The following is a 19,960-nucleotide window of genomic DNA, read 5'->3' on the forward strand; positions in this document are numbered from 1 at the left end:
CTACTCCAAATCATATTTTCAGCCTTACACTTTTTACTTCGTTGCACTTTCCGCCTTCAGATCTCACTTTGCAATCAATCTTGAAGGGATTGACAACCCCTTTAAAGCGCTGGGTGCAAGCTCTTTTGTGTTTGCGTAGGTACTCTGTACTTGGCGAGATTCTCCTACTAGATTGATATCTTGGTTCTCAAACAGAGGGAAATACTTACTGCTCTTGTGTTGCATCACCCTTTCCTCTTCAAGGGAAAACCAACGCAAGCACAGTCTCCGTCAATGTGTCAATTTCTGGCGTTGTTGTCCGTTGCCGTAGCAGAAGAATTTATGGCGCCGTTGCCGGGAAAGATCAAGTCAAGAACTCATCCAAGTGCCACAAACTCATCTCTTGCATTTACTTTGTTTGCGAGTTGCCTCTCGTTTTCCTCTCCCCCACTTCACCAATTTGCCTTTTTTGTCTCCCTTTTTCGTTCTTCATCAAAGAAAAAAAGAAAATAATGATAAAAATATTTAATAAATCATCAATTGTTTGTGCATTCAATACAAGTTCATGATTTTGTAAATAAAAATGTTTGCTTATTTGAAAATGTATGCAACATTGAAAACAAAAGTTCGGAAAATAATAAAATATTCATGATGTTTTCAAGGTTCATGTGCTAAAAAATGTTAATGAAATTGAATAATTTTTTGCCAATTCAGAAAATGTTCATCTATGAAAAAATATTCTAAAGATTAGAAAACTGTTCGTGACTTACAAAATAGTTTATTCATTCAAAAAATGATCTTGCATTACAAAAAATATTGTTTAATATAAAAATGTTCGGTAAATAAAAAAATGTTGGTGAATTTCAAAAATAAAATCATCATTTCCAGAAAATGTTCGTTAAATAAAAAAATATTCATAAGTTTAAAAAATTGTTCCATCAATTTCCTAAAAATGATCGTCGATTATAGAAATGTTCGAAGATTGAATAAAATTGTCTATTTTTTCACAATATTTTTAAAAAGTATTTGTGAATAGTATTAAATGTTGGTGAATTCAAAAAATATTCTTGATTTTAGAAAATAGTCACGTATTCATAAGTGTACATGAATTTGAAAAATGTTGACGCTTTCAAATACGTGCACGAGTTTAAAAATATGTCCATGATTTCATGAAATTGAAAGTGATAGTGTATCTTGGTGAAGTAGCAAAATTTGTTCATGTTCATTGGATATTATGAATTTTTTTATTCCGTTGCAACGCACGAGCCCTTTTGCTAATAGGAAACTAAAGAAATCGTGGACAACATGCATGGAATGTGTTCATGCAGGAAATTCCGCCACTCTGTCCCCCGAAAATCAGAATCCTCTTTCCGCACTCAAAATAAATAGGAAGAAAAACAAAGTCAAACCACATGCAGCGTAGGAAGAACACACAACCCGATGAAGCCCCGCAGCAAAACGTCGTTATGAACAACTCCGGCCACCCAGCAAATCGGACAAGGCCAATGTGGAAGGCGAAGCTCCCGTGCCCAGACTAATCGAGAGGCGAGAGGCTATGCGTCAAACAGTCGGTGCTTCGCACATGTGAGCGACCGAGCAGCGACGCAATGAGCCAGCTCGTTTGAGCGTTCCAAAGCGCCCCTGTTTTCAAACATTCTAGACGTTCCACGCAGTTTTTTCTGTTTTCGGAAAATTTCTAGAAGGGTTCGTGAACCGTTTTTTCTTTTTTTTCTTCTTTTGTTTTTCGTTTTTCTTTTTTTTTCTTTTTTTTTCTTTTCTGTTTCTGTCTCAGAAAATGATTTCGATTTTTAATTTTTTTTCTTCAAATTCAAAAACTGATTTTTTGCTTTTCTAAAAAATGTTCTCATGTTAAATAGTTGCCACTTTTCCAAAACATTGACCACTTCAAAAAAATGTTTGGGATTTTCAAAAAATGTTCGGATTTTGAAGAAAATGTTTGGTATTTTTAGAAAATGTTTAGTATTTTAAGAAAAAATTAGGTATTCACGAAAAAATGTTTGAATTTCAAAAATTTGTTCAATTTATAAACTAAGTTTGTTTTTTCGAAAAATGTTCTTGCTTTCATAAAATGTTCATTTTATTTTTAAATTTCGGAAAATGTTCTTGCTTTTATAAAATGTTCCAAATTTTTAAAAATGTCGTTTTTAAACATTGTTCACAAATTGAAAAAATGTTTTGGATTTTCAAACATTGTTGGTTAAAATTGAAAAATGTCTTTCCTTTTTATAAGAATGTTCTAAATTTTTAATAGCTTCCTTTTTTGAAAAACATTCGTAACTTCAAAAAGTGTGTGGAATTTTCAAATTTCTTTTTTACTTTAACTATTTTCCAGTATTTTAAGAAAAATATTTGGTATTTTCAAAAAATGTTTGGTATGTTAATAAAATCGAGTTATAAAAAAATTGTTAAAATTTTAGACTAAGTTCCTGTCTGAAAATTATTCTAGAATTTTGAAAAATGTTTTTGCGTTTACAAAATGTTCCGAATTTGAAAGTTTATAATTTTTCATACATGTTTCATAAATTTGAAAAATGTTCCCGGATTTTCAAAAACTATCCTTCAAATTCGAAAAATGGTTTTGCTTCAAATTCGGAAAGAAAAGGAAAAAGAAGTAAAAAATGAACCCATAAAAAGCAAATAAATACAATTTTGTTTTAAAGGAACAGAAATGAAAAGCAAAAAAAAGAGGAAAATATCACATTTTCTTAAGACAAAAAACATACTGGGCTGGCCCAGTCGGACGACCCGGTGTGCGTCCGCTCGGCAGTTCGCCGTGAGAGCTCCTACCTGCCGCTCATTACGGCAGGGAGCCTTGCGCCACACAGGGGGAACCGAGAACAATTTTGAATAAACCTGAACAAATTTGGAAGCACGAAAATGTTTCTAAAGCCTGAACATTTTTTAATCTTGAGAACAAAATTTGGAAACGGAGAAGAATTTTGAAAAAAAACCCGAAAAAATTGGAAGCGCGAATAATTGTTTAAAGTATGGATATTTATTGAATCTTGAGAAAGAAATTTTGTGAAGGAGAACAATTTTGAAAAACCCTGAACAATTTGGAAACTGAGTACAAATCTGAAAACTCCTAGACAAATTTGGAAGTGCGAACAATTTTAAAAGGACATGAACATATTCCTTATTCGTGAACAACCTTTTAAAATTGTGAATGGATTTTTGGAAATGAGAGCATTTTTTGAAACACAAACTTTTTTTGAAAATTCGAAACAAAAAAATTGTATATGGGAACATTTTTCAAAATGTGAATATTTTTTGAATCTGTGAACACATTTTGAGACCGCCAACATTTTTCAAATTGGGCACAAATTTTAAAACATGAACAAATTTCAAATTTATGAACAAAATTATAAAAGTATGAACATTTTTAAAATTGTGAATTGTTTTTCAAAGAACAGGAACATAATTCTAATTCGTGAGTAAAATTTAAAAAATGTGATTGGTTTGTTGAAAATGAGGGAATGTTTTGCAAACACGAACATTTTTGGAAGTTTCAGAAAAACAAATTGAAAACGGGAAGAATTTTCGTATCTGTGAACCAAATATAAGAGGCCAAAGCAAAATATCTTCACAAACCGGGTGACCTCCTGGTGGTTATGGAGAAGCTCCCCTTGTTCTTAAATATAAGATCTTTTTAAAAAATGTACTATAAACTACATACATATGTATATATTAACGGATACCTGCAGTGTCAAAATAGTCAAAATAAGAATTGCATGTTTCCACCTCCCGTGATTAAGGAGGTTGAGCATGCACTGGAGTTCATAGGGAGGAAAGGATACATGAATCACTATAATCAAGGTTGCATGCAACTAGTATACTCGCAATATTTGGTTTTTACAAAATACCCCGCTGTAGGGAGTATCAAAGATTGATTTGGTTTATTGGCTTACCAATGATTGGTTTGATGAAAACCAAAAGGATGAAAAATGGGGAAAAGTCAATGTGTGTGTGTGTGTGGGGGGGGGGGGGGGGGGGGGGCTGCAAGTGGGACTTAATTTCCGATTGAAAGTAAATGTTCATATGAGAAAAGTGGGTTTAGCAGGCATTCCACATCCAACATACATGACTGAAAGTAAATGATTATGCACTCAAAATAACAGCCGACTACAACGCGTACAAGCACGTCAGGCAGCAGATAGTACAGATACTCAATTGTTCATGTTCATGCATATTAAGGTTGTTCATGTTCATGCATATTAAGGTTGTATTTGGTAGCATTCCCAACCTACCATGGTTGTTCTCCCCTGATAAATGTTCATTGTAGACACGTTGAGTACATGTATTTGGTGTTGTTTGATAGTGGTGTATGTGTTGAGACATGTTAAGCTAAGATCTGTTTGATAGATTGCATGTGTTTAGACATGTTGGTCGATACTATAACAGCCAATATTTTTTTAAAAGCCAACAAAACATCTCAAAAAAGTGAACAATTTTTTGAAACATGGGAAAAATATATTTAAAAAAAAATAAACATTTTTTATATTCTGAAGTTGTTTTCGGAAGTTTGAACTTTTAAAAAATTATACAAATTATGAAAATCTGAATTAGAAAATCCAAATATTTTTTGAAAATTGGAAAATGGAAGCTTGTACATTTGTTGAAAAAAATAACAAATTTTGAAAATATGGATATTTTTTGAAAAATTTAACAATTTTCTGAAATGGAACATTATTTTTGAAAATTTGATGAAAATTTGGATAATTTTGGGTATTCTGAGTATTTTCTAAAAATTATTATTTAGAAATTTTGAACATTTTTTGAAACACATTGTCGCTCGCTTCGCTAATGCATGCTGACCAGTAAACGATTGTTGGGGTGTTTACTCTTCGTGCATGCTAAACGGATATTTGAATTGAGCTCATGTATGCTAAGAAGGCCCCGTGCAGGCTAACAAACAAATAAAAATGGGTTGAGAGGAAAACTATTGAGTTCATGCACCCTCCATGACTCTACCAAACACACCCTAAGTGATGGTAGAACACGAGGGATTTTAGTGCGGGCGAACATCAGCAAGTTACCTGCTGGACATCGCGCACCGTCAAAACTGGTGTACTTAAAATTGTCGCCGCCCACGCGGGTCTCAAAGACTGAAAATAAATGACTAGTCCATGATAGAGATGGATGTGCGTCGCTGCTTGCGGATGGTGCGAGGCAATCACGAGCCTTTTTAAGATCGTGAGGATAGCGACACTGCAGCGTCCATGACGGAGCTGGGGTGGCCTCGACGGAGTTCGGCGGCGACAGCATCCATAGCAGACCTGGGGCGTCGATGTGGCATGGCGGAGTTGGAAGACCGCGTTGTGATCATGACAGAGCTACACCATCCGTAAGTGATGATAAATAAAGGTTTTCGAAAGGAAATCCTAGTGTGGGCCGACGCATGCAGGACCTCCTATAGTGCGGTCTCGGCGCTGGGAGAAGATGCAGCGCGCCGGTTCGGCCCGGCCCATGTCCGGCCGACAAGTATTTATTTTTTTCATTTAATTTTCTCTTTTTTTATTTTCTGTCTTTATTTTTTAATTTAAATAACTTAGGAATTATAAAAAGATCCAGAAAAACATTAAAAAAGGAAAATAATGATAAAAATATTTAATAAATCATAAATTGTTTGTGCATTCAATAGAAGTTCATGATTTTGTAAATAAAAATGTTTGCTTATTTGAAAATTTATGCAACATTGAAGCAAAATGTTTGGAAAATAATAAAATATTCAAGATGTTTTAAAGGTTCATGTGCTAAAAAATGTTAATGAAATTGAATGAATTTTTGCAAATTCAGAAAATGTTCATCTATGAAAAAATATTCTAAAGATTACAAAACTGTTCGTGACTTACAAAATAGTTTATTCATTCAAAAATGATCTTGCATTACAAAAAAAAGTTTAATAAAAAATGTTCGGTAAATAAAAAAATGTTGGTGAATTTCAAAAATAAAATCATCATTTCCAGAAAATGTTCGTTAAATAAAAAAATGTTCATAAGTTTCAAAAATTGTTCCATCAATTTCCTAAAAATGATCGTCGATTCTGGAAATGTTCGAAGATTGAAGAAAATTGTCTATTTTTCACATTTAAAAAAAGTATTTGTGAATAGTACTAAATGTTGGTGAATTCAAAAAATATTCTTGATTTTAGAAAATAGTCACGAATTCATAAGTGTGCATGAATTTGAAAAATGTTGACGCTTTCAAATACGTGCACGAGTTTAAAAATATGTTCATGATTTCACAAAATTGAAAGTGATAGTGTATCTTGGTGAAGTAGCAAAATTTGTTCATGATCATTGGAGATTATAATTTTTTTTCTCTGTTGCAACACACGAACCCTTTTGCTAGTACTCCCTCCGTTCCAAAATATAAGACCTTTTATATATTCCATTAGAACACTATATACGGAGCAAAATGAGTGAATCTATACTCTAAAATATATCTATGTACATCCGTATGTAGTTCATAGTGCAATATCTAAAATGTATTATATTTAGGAACGAAGGGTGTAGGAAACTAAAGAAATCGTGGACAACATGCATGGAATGTGTTCATGCAGGAAATTCCGCCACTCTGTCCCCGAAAATCAGAATCCTCTTTCCGCACTCAAAATAAATACGAAGGAAAACAAAGTCAAACCACATGCAGCGTAGGAAGAACACACAACCCGATGAACCCCCGCAACAAAACGTCGTTGTGAACAACTCCGGCCGCGCAGCAAATCGAACAAGGCCAATGTGGAAGGCGAAGCTCCCGTGCCCAGACTAATCGAGAGGCGAGATACGAAATAGCCTGTTTGCCATTCGTTGCGTCAAACAGTCGGTGCTTCGCACAGGCGAGCGACCGAGCAACGACGCAACGAGCCAGCTTGTTTAAGCGTTCCAAAGTGCCCCGTTTTTCAAACATTTTAGAGGTTCCACACAGTTTTTTCTGGTTTTGGGAATTTTCTAGAAGGGTTCGTGAACCGGTTTTTCTTTTTTCTTTTTTTCTTTTCTATTTTTTCTTTTCTGTTTCTGTCTCAGAAAACGTTCTCGATTTTTAAAAATTGTTCTTTAAATTCAAAAACTGTTTTTCTGCTTTTCTAAAGAATGTTCTCATTTTAAACAGTTGCCGCTTTTCAAAAACATTCATCACTTCAAAAAATGTTCGGTTTTTGAAGAAAATGTTTGGTATTTTTAGAAAATGTTTACTATTTTAAGAAAAAGTTAGGTATTCGCGAAAAAAATGGCTGAATTTCAAAATTTTGTTCAATTTATAAACTAAGTTCGTTTTTTCGAAAAATGTTCTTGCTTTCATAAAATGTTCAATATATTTTTAAATTTCGGAAAATGTTCTTGCTTTAATAAAATGTTCAAAGTTTCAAAAAATGACGTTTTTCAAACAGTGTTCACAAATTGAAAAAATGATCTGGATTTTCAAGCATTGTTCGTTAAATTCGAAAAATGTCTTTCCTTTTTATAAGAATGTTCTAAATTTTTAATAGCTTCCGGTTTTGAGAAACATTCATAACTTCAAAAAATGTTTGGAATTTTCAAAAATGTTTTTTACTTTAGTATTTTAAGAAAAATGTTTGGTATTTTCAAAAAATGTTTGGTATGTTAATAAAATTGAATTATAAAAAAATTGTTAAAATTTTAGAATAAGTTCGTGTCTGAGAATTATTCTTAAATTTTGAAAAGTGTTGTTGCTTTTACAAAATGTTCCGAATTTCAAAGTTTATAATTTTTCATACATGTTTCATAAATTCGAAAAATGTTCCCGGATTTTCGAAAATTATCGTTCAAATTGAAAAAAAATTGTTGCATCAAATTCAGAAAGAAAAGGAAAAAAAAGTAAAAATAAACCCATAAAAAGCAAATAAATACAAACAAATTTAGAGGAACAGAAATGAAAAGAAAAAAGAGGAAAGTATCAGATTTTCTTAAGACAAAAAAAAACTGGGCCGGCCCAGTCGGGCGACCAGGTGTGCGTCCGCTCCGCAGTTCGCCGTGAGAGCTCCTACCTGCCGCTCATTACGGCAGGGAGCCCTGCGCCACACAGGGGGAAGCTGAACAATTTTGAAAAAACCTGAACAAATTTGGAAGCACGAAAATGTTTCTAAAGCCTGAACATTTTTTTAATCTTGAGAACAAAATTTGGAAACAGAGAAGAATTTTGAAAAAAACCCGATTTTTTTTGGAGCGTGAACAGTTGTTTAAAGCACGGACATTTTGTGAATCTTGAGAAAGAAATTTTGTGAAGGAGAACAATTTTGAAAAACCCTGAACAATTGCGAAACTGAGTACAATTTTGAAAACTCCTAGACAAATTTGGAAGTGCGAACAATTTTAGAAGGACATGAACATATTCCTTATTCGTGAACAAACTTTTAAAATTGTGATTGGATTTTTTAAAATGAGAGCATATTTTGAAACACGAACATTTTTTGAAAATTGGAAACAAAAAATTGTATATGGGAACATTTTTGAAAATGTGAATATTTTTCGAATCTGTGAACACATTTTGAGACCGCGAACATTTTTCAAATTGTGTACAAATTTTAAAACATGAACAAATTTGAAATTTTTGAAAAAACTATAAAAGTATGAACATTTTTAAAATTGTGAATTGCTTTTCAAATAACAGGAAGATAATTCTAACTCGTGAATAAAATTTAAAAAATGTGATTGGTTTTGTGAAAATGAGGGAATGTTTTGCAAACACAAACATTTTTGGAAGTTTCAGAAAGACAAATTGAAAACGGGAACAATTTTTATATCTGCGAACCAATTTTGAAAAATCTTGAACATTTATTGAAAGTCTAGAACATTTTTCAAAATCAATAAATTTTCGAATTTGAAAAAGGTTTTTTAAATATACATATTTTTTTTGAAAATACGGTACATTTTTTGAAAATAGAGAACATTTTTAAAGTACAGAACGCTTTTTAAGTAGGAAAAACTTTCTTTGAATTTGAAGAACATTTTTTGAAAATCCCGAGCATTTTTAAAAAGAGCAAAAGTATTTTCCGAATTTGAAGAACAACTTTAAAAAATATAGACATTTTTTGATACTGAGACAAAAAAGAAAAAAAGAAACAGAAAAAAAGTAAGAAAAAAAAAGGGTTCAGGGAACCTTGTAAAAGTTTTCTAAAATAGGAATAACCAGCTGGTAACCTTCAGAAGGTTTTTAAAACAGGAGGTGTTGGAACTACATATGGTCCGGCCCATTCCCGAACGCTCGCTGGGTGCGCGTGTGCAAAGCCCCGACATGGCGACGCAGAGAGCGACGAATAGGCTTTTCCGATCGTCGCAAGGAGTGGTGCATAGGAGGTCCCGCGAGGCTAACACGTACGCAAAAGGCCCATGCACAATACAATTGCCAGGACTCACCTGAGACCAGGCCCGTATACAGCTATGCAGCGTACTCCCGACAGCCCGTCTTTACCACGATTCACCAGGCGTTTTCAATTCCTGCCGCCGTAACGTAATTCAACACCGATGCCCATGGCCTGCACGACACTCCCACCCCTCCTAAACTCAGCACGCAGCAACGTACGTGGGTCAATCTCAAGCAATGCCTATGTATTAATGCCGCGAACGCCATGATCATCACCGTAATTACCCCACTCAATCGAATCATTATCATCGTAAGTTCACCAAGATAGCTTCCAATCACTCACGCGAAACAAAAGGCTCGGAGGATGAGCGGCCATAGACTCACGCTACTGCTGGTCGCGTTGACGGCACTGGTTGGATTGGCGGCAGCGGACGCGGAGTACAACGTGGTGGACTACGGCGCGAGACCCGACGGCGGGGCGGACTCGGCGGCGGCGTTCCAGGCCGCGTGGGGCGCGGCGTGCAACGACACGGGACGCTCCGGCTCCCGGCCGGTGCTGCGCGTGCCGGCGGGTAGGTTCTTGCTCAGCCGGGCCTACTTCAAGGGCCCCTGCCGGAGCGCTGGCGTGGTCGTCGCCATCGACGGCAACGGCACCGTCTTCGCGCCGCCGGTTGTGGACAGCATGGCGTGGATCATGTTCCACCACGCCGACGGCCTGGCGATCCGCGGCGGCACGCTGGACGGGCAGGGGCAGGAGTACTGGGCGTGCAAGAAGGACGGCAGGTGCACCGGACAGGGCCCCAGGGTGAGCGATGGCATGATTTTTTCTTTGCAATGCGATTTGGTTCGGATTCCCTGTGGCGAACGGATGCCATACGTACGTGCGTTTGCAGACGCTGGACATTAGCCAGTCCAAGGGCGTGAGCGTGGAGCAGCTGACGCTGCTCGACAGCAAGAACGTCCACATTGCCATCTTCGACTCCACCGGTGTCACGGTCGAGGGCGTCAGGATCGTCGCGCCGGCCAACAGCCCCAACACCGACGGCATCCATGCCCAGCTCTCCCGCCACGTGCGCATCCTCAACACCACGATCGGTACTGGCGACGACTGCGTCTCCCTGGGGCCCGGCACCTCCGACGTGCTCATCAGAGACATCAAGTGCGGCCCGGGCCACGGCATCAGGTGCCACCTAGTTCATCATCCATTATTGTGTTTGCTTGTGATTTGCGCAACGTTCGATAGACATAATTGGTTTTGCGTTTGCGTTGGATGTATGGTGCCAGCATCGGGAGCCTGGGAGGGCAGGCCGGAGAGGAGGGGGTGAGGAACGTGACCGTGGAGAGGGCGGTGCTGACGGGCACGACCAACGGCTTGCGGATCAAGACATGGGGGATGCCCAACCCCGGCTCCGTCACGGGCGTCTCCTTCTCGCAGGTCACCATGCACCGCGTGGCGAACCCCATCCTCGTCGACCAGGACTACTGCCCCCGCAAGGTCGATTGCCCGGGCAAGGTATGTAAGAGATGCCACCATTCAAGTTGCCTACATGCAATGCAACTACTCGTGAACCATCCAGTGTATGTATCACGAACTACTCCTGTTGTTGTTTGTGCATGCATTCAGAGCTCGGGGGTGCAGATCAGCGACGTTTCTTACGAGGACATCGAGGGCACGTCGACGACGCCCGTGGCGGTGAAGTTCAACTGCAGCGCCACCAACCCCTGTAGCGGGATCAAGCTCAGGAACATCAGGCTGACGTACCGGCAAAAGCGGCCGGCGCAGGCCAAGTGCCGAAACGCCGGCGGGTCCGCGTCCGGAGAGGTCAGACCGGCGAGCTGCTTCTGACGATCGGAGTTTGCCGTCCGTTTGGAGAAATGCGAGCGTCTTCTTGGTTCGTTGGCTCTGTAAATACTTCTCTTACCTTGGCTGGTTCCTGTACTACTAATATACACCTTGGGCGTAGTTTTAGCGGATTTGCTAATTCTCAATTGATTGAGACATAGTTAAACCACAATCAACGTCATAAATTTTGCGTGGTTGTTCTTGTGGATTTTTTAAGATTTTTAATTAACTTTCGAGATGCTGAGTCTTCATGTAAAATCTGATGGTTATACCTTTTTTTTAGGGGTAGAAGCTTTGCTTTATTGATCAATAATACGGATTACAGGAATAAAATGAGTATCAAAGGGTTGTAGGAGCCACACTAGGCGTCCCTTCCCCAAATGCAAAGCATGCTTAGCTAAATGATGAGCTTTCATATTGGAGGTTCTTCCTTCGTGGACAAATGATATAGCCTGAAAATCAGTGTTCCCGTCCTTAATATCCCTGATGATTGGGGCTGTAATACCACATGTTCCGGAGTTGATCTTTGTTACCGCTGAGAGACACTCCGACGCCACTACGAGGTTCTGAAGAAGTAGATCCCTGCCCAAAGACACGTCAATGTTTCCAAAATGTGAGGGTCAGTTAAACCATGAAAAACTAAGGCTCATGCTCCCAGATACACATCCTGATCATTCCGGCACACTGCGCTCACAACGCCGATGGGAGGGCTATTGCAGACTGGCACATTCAGCAGGTGGTGGAATCCATCTCCTTGTATTAGCCTGAACCGGCCTCATATGTGATAATGCTCTTTGTGGCTTGGTCACCTCAAGCTCGGCTATGTATTTGTTGACAAAGGAATAGGTCGCCAAAGGGCTTTGGTGCTCTCCTTCATGGATCAGTCTCCTCCGTGCGAACCAAATTGCCCATAGTGCGATCGTAATTTTGAGCAGTTCGTCCGCTCAGACCGAAGATAACATACTGAACAGCCATGATTGAGCGTCTGGTTCAGTGGTGGCCAGCATATGCTCGACCAGCACCTGATCATGAAGTGCCCAGACACAGCGGGCCATTGTACAACTTAAAAGGGAGTGGAACCATGAGTCCTCGGCGCCGCATATTGCACAGGACGGAGATGACGCCATATGTCAGTGATGTCGAACATCCGCTGTGGGAAGAGATGTTTGTGCAAGCCGCCATAAGAAGACCTTGATCTTCGACGACACCTAGATTCGCCACAACGTGTCCTAGTACTTCTTCTCTCTGTTACTATCAGCAGGGCCCCCGCGTCCCTCAAGCCATGCTTCACGTCGGAGTTTTGTCGTGATGAGCATGCGATAACATGATTTGACAGTGAATTCACCTTTCTTTTCCTGTGACCAAGCCCAAAAGTCCTCACACTGTCGTGTGCTCATGGGTATATTAAAAATTACATTGGCATCTATTGGTAAGAATGTTGAGTTAACCAGTTCCTGTCGTCATCTTGCCGAAGTGCTGTCGATGAGTTCTGACACTAGTGTCGGTCGATGGGGAGTAAGGTATGCTATCGGTCTCATGGAGGCCTCCTTGGGGAGCCAGTTTTGGTTTGAGATATTTGTGTTGTTGCCGTCACCGATCCTCTTAATTAGTCCCACTTTGAGAACATCTTTACCCTCCATAATCGCCCGCCAAATCTTCGAAGGGTTGTTGCCAAGTTCAGCTTCCAAGAACCGAGTTGAGGGGAAGTAGCGTGCTTTAAGGATCCTGGCACTTAATGTTTCCGGAGATTTTGAACATGCGCCAAGCTTGTCTTGCCAGGAGGGCGAGATTGAACAGTTCAATATCTGTGAAACCCAACCCTCCTTCATATTTAGGTCATGTCATCACTTCCCACGAGACCCAACTAGTCTTTCGTTCACCATTTTTGCTGCCCACCAGAATTTGCGGATAATGGAATTGATATGGAGACAGAGTCCTCGTGGCAGTTTGAAACACGCCATCGAAAAAACTGGAACTGCTTGTGCTATTGATTTTATGAGTACTTCCTTCCCTCCTGTTGATATAATTTTCTCCATCCAGCCTTTAACTTTGTTCCATACTCTGTCCTTTAGATATTTGAAAGCTCCATTTTTGCTGCTACCCACATCTGTGGGCATACCCAAATACTTCTCATTCAAACTCTCATTCTGAACATTAAGGATATTCTTGATAGAGTCCTTCACCTCGGTTGCACATCCTCTACTAAAGAAACCCGAAGATTTAGCTTGGTTAATTTTCTGTCCAGAGGCCATACAGTAGGTCTCCAACAAAGAAGATGCCAGAGTAGCTCCCTCACTACTAGACTTGAAGAACAACAGTTTGTCATCGGCGAAAAGTAGGTGGCTAACCGGCGGAGCCGTTGGTGCCACTTTAATTCCATTGATAGGCGATGACTCATTCTGACTTTTAAGGAGGCACGAAAGGCCCTCTGCTTCCAGCGAGAAAAGGTAGGGTGATAACAGATCTCCGTGTCGAATCCCCCCTCGTAGGGGTGAATTGATCAAGTTTCTTCCCATTAAATAAGACTGAAAACTTAACGAAGCTCACCATCCTCATCATTGTATCGACCCAAGCTGGTGCAAAACCCAATCCGGTCATCATGGCTCGCATGTAATCCCACTCAAGTCGATAATATGCTTTCACCATATCCAATTTCAAGGCACAGAAACCATTCTTCTTTGATCTATTCCACTTCATAAAGTGAAGGCACTCATAGGCTGAAATTATATTATCAGTGATAAGCCCGCCCCCTACAAATGGTGACTGCTCCTCTAATATAATCTTCGGAAGGATAGTTTTCAATCTATTAGCCAAAACTTTGGAAGCAATGTTGTAAATGACATTACACAGGCTTATAGGGCGGAACCGAGTAAGGAGAGTGGGACTCGTTACCTTAGGTATTAAAACCAAAATAGTCTCATTCAAATTATTTACCTCTTCCTCCCCTTTCAGAATTTTTAAGATGATAGTGGTGATCTCATCTCCACACACATCCCAATGCCGTTGAAAAAGCTGGGCGGGGAACCCATCTGCCCCCGGTGCCTTAGTAGGTGCCATCTGAAAGAGAGCCGACTTCACTTCCTCCTTGGTGTATTCCGAGTTCAGCTTCTGGTTCATTTCGTCGGTAACTTTCCGAGGAACCCTACTAATCACCGCCTCCATATTCGTTGTACCCTCTGATGTGTAGAGATGGCGATAGAAATCTGTCACCATATGTTCCAACTCCTCGGCATCATCCACTGTAGTGCCATCTTCCCTTACAAGCGCTTGGATTTTATTTTTCCGCCTTCGTTTGCTTCCTCATAAATGAAATAATTTGGTGTTCTTGTCCCCTGCAGCAAGCCAGGTAATACGTGACCTCTGGCGCCACATTATCTCCTCCCTGTGATATAACTCAGCAAGAAGATCCTTCATTTTTATCTCAATGCGAGTAGGTTCACTGCGACTAGGATCAGCCTGAAGATGTGTCAGCTCACCATTTAGTCGTTTTATCTCTGTGCGAACATTACCAAAAGTGGTTTTATCCCAACGTCCAAGTCCCTTTGACAGAGCATCTATTTTCGCCCTTAGGCCCTCAACTGTTGTGGCACCTGGACCTGCCAATGTTGTTGTACCTCCTCTTGGAAGCCATCATGGGATTCCCACATCATCTCATACCTGAATGGTTTCTGGCGGCAATGCAGGTCTCTTGGTTGAACCTCGGTCTGAAGCAAGATGGGGTTATGATCCGAAGTGGCAGCCACTTTATGCGACAGTTCCGTGTGTGGGAAAATGATGCACCATTCCCCACCCGCAGGTGCTCTATCTAGCCGAACATGGGTGTACGTCCCTCCTGCTAACCTCCTTTCAAAGGTCCAGTTTGGCCCTGTGAACCCGAGGTCAGATAGCCCACAAACATCGATAGCGTCTCGGAAACCATGCACCTGAGTCATACTGCGGTGGCTTGATCCCTCATATTCGTCCAGTCACAAGACCTCATTAAAGTCCCCGATGCATAACCATGGGCTATCACTAGCAATGGCTAAGGATCGCAAAAGATCCCAAGTTATCCCTCTTTCCTCAACTCGTGCTTCTCCATACACAACCGTCATCCTCCATTGGGGAAACCCTGGCATAGTAATTATAGCATCAATGTGATAATCAGAATATCCAAAGGTCTCGAGCTTTATTGTATTATTCCAAAAGATACCAATTCCACCACTCCTTCCAGAGCTACTAACTGCAAAGGAAAAATCATAGCCTAGCGAGCTTGCTAAGCTTTCTACTCTAGCTCCAGGAAGTTGAGTTTCCACAATGCAAAACACTAGTGGAGTATACTGCCTCGCTAAGTTGTGAAGCTCGCGAACTATCTCAGGTCTACCAGCCCCTCTACAGTTCCAGCATAGCACACTCATTGAGCCCGGCGGCGCTCCTTGAAGGAGCCCGCCAACTCTCTCTTTGAGTTTGTCATTTTTAGGGGTGACGTCCTTGACCTATGTTTCTTCCTGTCCCCTGGTGTGACATATGCATGTGGGGGCGGCGGAACCTGCTCAGACTGCGAAATATCCTTTGGCATGGTAGAATTGTGTTGATTACATCCCCCCATTCCAGTCGGCTCCGTCGCTGCAGGTGCTATATTCGAAAGGTCAAGCCGTTTCTTTGCTGAAGATTCATCATGCGTTGGTTGTGCTATGTATCCGTCCTCCTGCTCCATCGGCATTGATTTCATGGGGCTCTCAGCTGTGTCTTCCAGGTTGTCAGTGTCACTCATTCCCGCCTCTTGTGAAGAACGTTTCTTGGCTGCATTAGCAGCTCTATTATTAGCACCAGCAGATCCATGTGTTCCGCCTCCCCTTCCACGACGAGCCCGGTTACATGGAGGATTCGAGTAGCTATTATGGTTGTATTGATTAGATGGTAATGTTCTCCTGTTAGCTACCATCCACTTACCATATTCAATCTCATCAGGGCCATGTACACCATCTCCACACTCTTCTAGATATGCCCCATTATACCATATATCTCACAGAAAAAGGCGATCTTCTCATACTTAACTGGCAACAATAGGCTTTCCTCCCCTCTGATCTTTAGCGGAGTGAACCGTACAAGTGGTTCGTCTACTTTGATCTTGACTCATACCCTCACATAATTGCCTTCAAAAACCCTAGTAGGGTTTATCTCCACGCTCTTAACCTGGCCAATACGACGTGCTAGTTGATCGAGCACCACCTCCCTGCGGTATAGCTCTAGGGTATCATGTATCTGTGCCCACACCTGCACCCGATCAAGAGCCACCACGTGCGATTTGCCCTTGCCGTCATATTCCTCGATAACAACCATGAGACCCCTAAAAATCCAAGGTCCTTGATGCATAACCCTGTTCCAATCTCCAACACAGAATAACTGAATAATGAACATGCTGTCATCTGCCTCGCGTATCGCGGGATCATACGCCAGCCGCCATACGAATTTCATTATCGATTTGAAATATTTAGCACTGAAAGCTTTGGTCGTGTTCACTTTAGCCACCTCAAGCCAGCGTGTCTCCTCCATGAACATTGAGATCTCATCGTCACCCACCATTACTGCGTCCAATTCAGATTCCTTGAGCTTCATGTTCTTCATCGCCGTCTCCAGATCAATTGACGATTTCCCCTTCCCGCCCCCGGAGCCGTGCCCCGCTGATGACCCACAAGTATAGGGGATCGATCATAGTCCTTTTGATAAGTAAGAGTGTCGAACCCAACGAGGAGTAGAAGGATCTGACAAGTGGTTTTCAGCAAGGTATTCTCTGCAAGCACTGAAATTATCGGTAACAGATAGTGGTGTGAAAAGATGATTCGTAGCAAGTAGCAAGAGTAACAAAGCTGCAGCAAAGTGGCCCAATCCCTTTTTTAGCAAGGGACAAGCCTGGACAAACTCTTATAGGAGGTAAAACGCTCCCGATGACACATGGGAATTTCTGTCAAGCTAGTTTTCATCATGTTCATATGATTCGCGTTCGCTACTTTGATAGTTTGATATGTGGGTGGTGCTTGGGTGCTGCCCTTACTTGGACAAACATCCCACTTATGATTAACCCCTCTCGCAAGCATCCACAACTATGAAATAATAATTAAGACAAAGTCTAACCATATCATTAAACTAGTGGATCCAAATCAACCCCTTACGAAGCAACGCATAAACTAGGGTTTTAGCTTCTGTCACTCTAGCAACCCATCATCTACTTACTACTTCCCAATGCCTTCCTCTAGGCCCAAATAATGGTGAAGTGTTATGTAGTCGACGTTCACATAACACCACTAGAGAAGAGACAACATACAACACATCAAAATATCGAACGAATACCAAATTCACATGACTACTTATAGCATGACTTATCCCATGTCCTCAGGAACAAAAGTAACTACTCACAAAGCATAATAATATTCATGACCAGAGAGGTATTGAATAGAATCAAGGATCTGAACATATAATCTTCCACCAAGTAATCCAACTAGCATCAACTACAAAGCGTAATTAACACTACTAGCAACCTTAATGTACCAATCAGAGTCGCGAGACGGAGATTGGTTACAAGAGATGAACTAGGGTTTGGAGATGAGATGGTGCTAATGAAGATGTTGATGGTGATGAGTCCCCTCCGATGAGAGGAGTATTGGTGATGACGATGTCGACGATTTCCCCCTCCGGGAGAGAAGTTTCCCCGGCAGGACGACCCTGCCGGAGCTCTAGATTGGTTCTGCTCAAGTTCCGCCTCGTGGCGGCGGTGATTCCTCCCGAAAGCCTCCTCTTGGTTTTTTGTGGAACAAAACCCTCCTTATAGCAAATGAGGGGAGCCAGAGGGCCAACAGGGAGCCCACAAGCGCCCTAGGCGCGGCCAGGGGGTAGGCCGCGCCTAGCAGGCTTGTGGCCTCCTGCTGGCTCCCCTGTGGTACTTCTTCGGCCCAGTATTTTTTATAAATTCCAAAATAAATCCTCGTTGATTTTCACGGCTTTTGGAGTTGTGCAGAATAGGTATCTCAAACTAGCTCCTTTTTCAGGCCAGCATTCCAGCTGCCGGCATTCTCCCTCTTCATGTAAACCTTGCAAAATAAGAGAGAAAAGGCATAAGTATTGTACCGTGAAGTATAATGAAAACCCATAAAGCGATAAATATCAACATAAAAGCATGATGCAAAATGGACGTATCAACTCCCCCAAGCTTAGACTTCGCTTGTCCTCAAGCGGTAACCGAGATCAATAAATATGCCCACATATTTAGAGAGAGAGGTGTCGACAAAACAAGATATGGACAAGCAGGCATCATGATCATAATCAGAACAACAATATCATCATATAATCTCTCATGCTAAAGTGACAATTCCTTCACAAAGTAAAGTATGGATCAAGAACCTTATTGAGAATTAACAACCAATAGCCTTTAGTCATTGAAGCAATTGCAATTTATCATAACATCGGAAAGAGTCAAATAAGAGCTTATAAAGCAAATCCACATACTCAATCATCCTTTAGTCTTCTACAATTGCTACAACTCACGTGGTACTCCTGAGATCAAAGTTTCAGTCGGACACATAGAAAGATAGGGCCTTATAGTTTCGCCTCCTCGACTTTTGTTATAGTGATGATTGTGATTAAGCGATAGTGAACCCGCGCTAATGATGCCACGTCACCGTTAATTATATCAATGATCTCGTATTGGTTGTAAGCGAATATAAATTTGAAGCTTTAAGATAAAGTCAAACGAGAAAAGATTTTGATTGTGAAAAGAAAAACGTCGGGGAGTTATGAAAATTCTCTAACAAATTATAAATGCGAATCGGGCACTTTTGAAATTATTAGTAATCCCAATATATTTAAAAGAGGAGCTTTAAATAAAATAAATAAAGGAAATATAGTAAGTGAAAAGAAATAAATAAAAGAAAGTATTAAAAGTATTTATAATAAATTGTAAAATAAAGTAAATAAATTAAATAATAAAAATAAATAATAAAAAAAGGAAAAAGACCCCGTGGCCGAACTGGGCCAAAAATGGCCCAGCGAGGCCATCCCTAATCGGCCCACCCACCTAGGGTATAAAGCCCCCACGGGACAACCCTAATACCCGTCGCTTCCCTCCAAGTTTCCCCCAGGCCGCCGCCAGGATCGAGACCTCCACCAACCCCCCACGTTCCCCGCTCGCCTAACCCACCCCTCGAGCCCTCCTCTCGTCCTCCCACGTTCCCCCCGCTACCGCTCCCCACGGGAGCCCCACCAACCGCAGCCCCCATCCCACGACACCACCAACCCCCCTAGCCCGATCCCCACCTAGACCGAACCCTCCCCAACCTCCCGCTCGGCCCCTCCCTCCCCACGAGAGACCGAGAGCCCCACGAGCGCCTCCGAGATCTACCGACCCCCAGCCTCCCGTCCCTTTCCCCTCGCTCCTCCCTGAGACCGGGAGCCCCAATCCCGTCGGCCTCCCCTGCGTCCTCTCCCGCCGGCGGCCCCCGGGAATCCCAACCCCACTTCGGCGGCCATCACCTCCCCGCCGGCCGTCACTCACCGGGGCCCCTCTCGGCGGCTCCATCCCCTGGGGCCCCTCCTCACCGGGGCCCCTCTCGGCGACCCCCCGGCCGGCTTCCCTCGCCGACACGTCCTCACAGGAACCGCGCCACCACCGTCACCACCTCGACCACCGCGCCGGCTCCTCCGTCGCCCCGGGCTTCCTACTGCACCATCGCACCTCCGTTCGTCGTCGACGTGTCGCTCCACCGAGCCCCCCTCGAGCCCACGTTGCAGACCTACAGGGCTCGGTGAGCTACCCCCCAATTTCCT

The 19,960-nt window shown here is 41.7% G+C and overlaps 1 protein-coding gene across 1 annotated transcript; it reads left to right on the forward strand.

Annotated features, from left to right (window-relative positions):
• The first annotated feature begins 9,685 nt into the window (after nt 1-9,685).
• On the forward strand, nt 9,686-11,345 carry LOC123451164 (polygalacturonase-like). The gene is made up of 4 exons (XM_045128175.1): nt 9,686-10,126; nt 10,215-10,504; nt 10,606-10,834; nt 10,946-11,345. Exons 1-4 carry the CDS (start codon nt 9,686-9,688, stop codon nt 11,165-11,167), a joined length of 1,182 nt encoding a protein of 393 aa, XP_044984110.1. The 3' UTR covers nt 11,168-11,345.
• Nucleotides 11,346-19,960: the final 8,615 nt, after the last annotated feature.

Source organism: Hordeum vulgare, chromosome 4H (genome assembly GCF_904849725.1).
Source record: "Hordeum vulgare subsp. vulgare chromosome 4H, MorexV3_pseudomolecules_assembly, whole genome shotgun sequence".
Lineage (NCBI taxonomy): Eukaryota > Viridiplantae > Streptophyta > Magnoliopsida > Poales > Poaceae > Hordeum > Hordeum vulgare.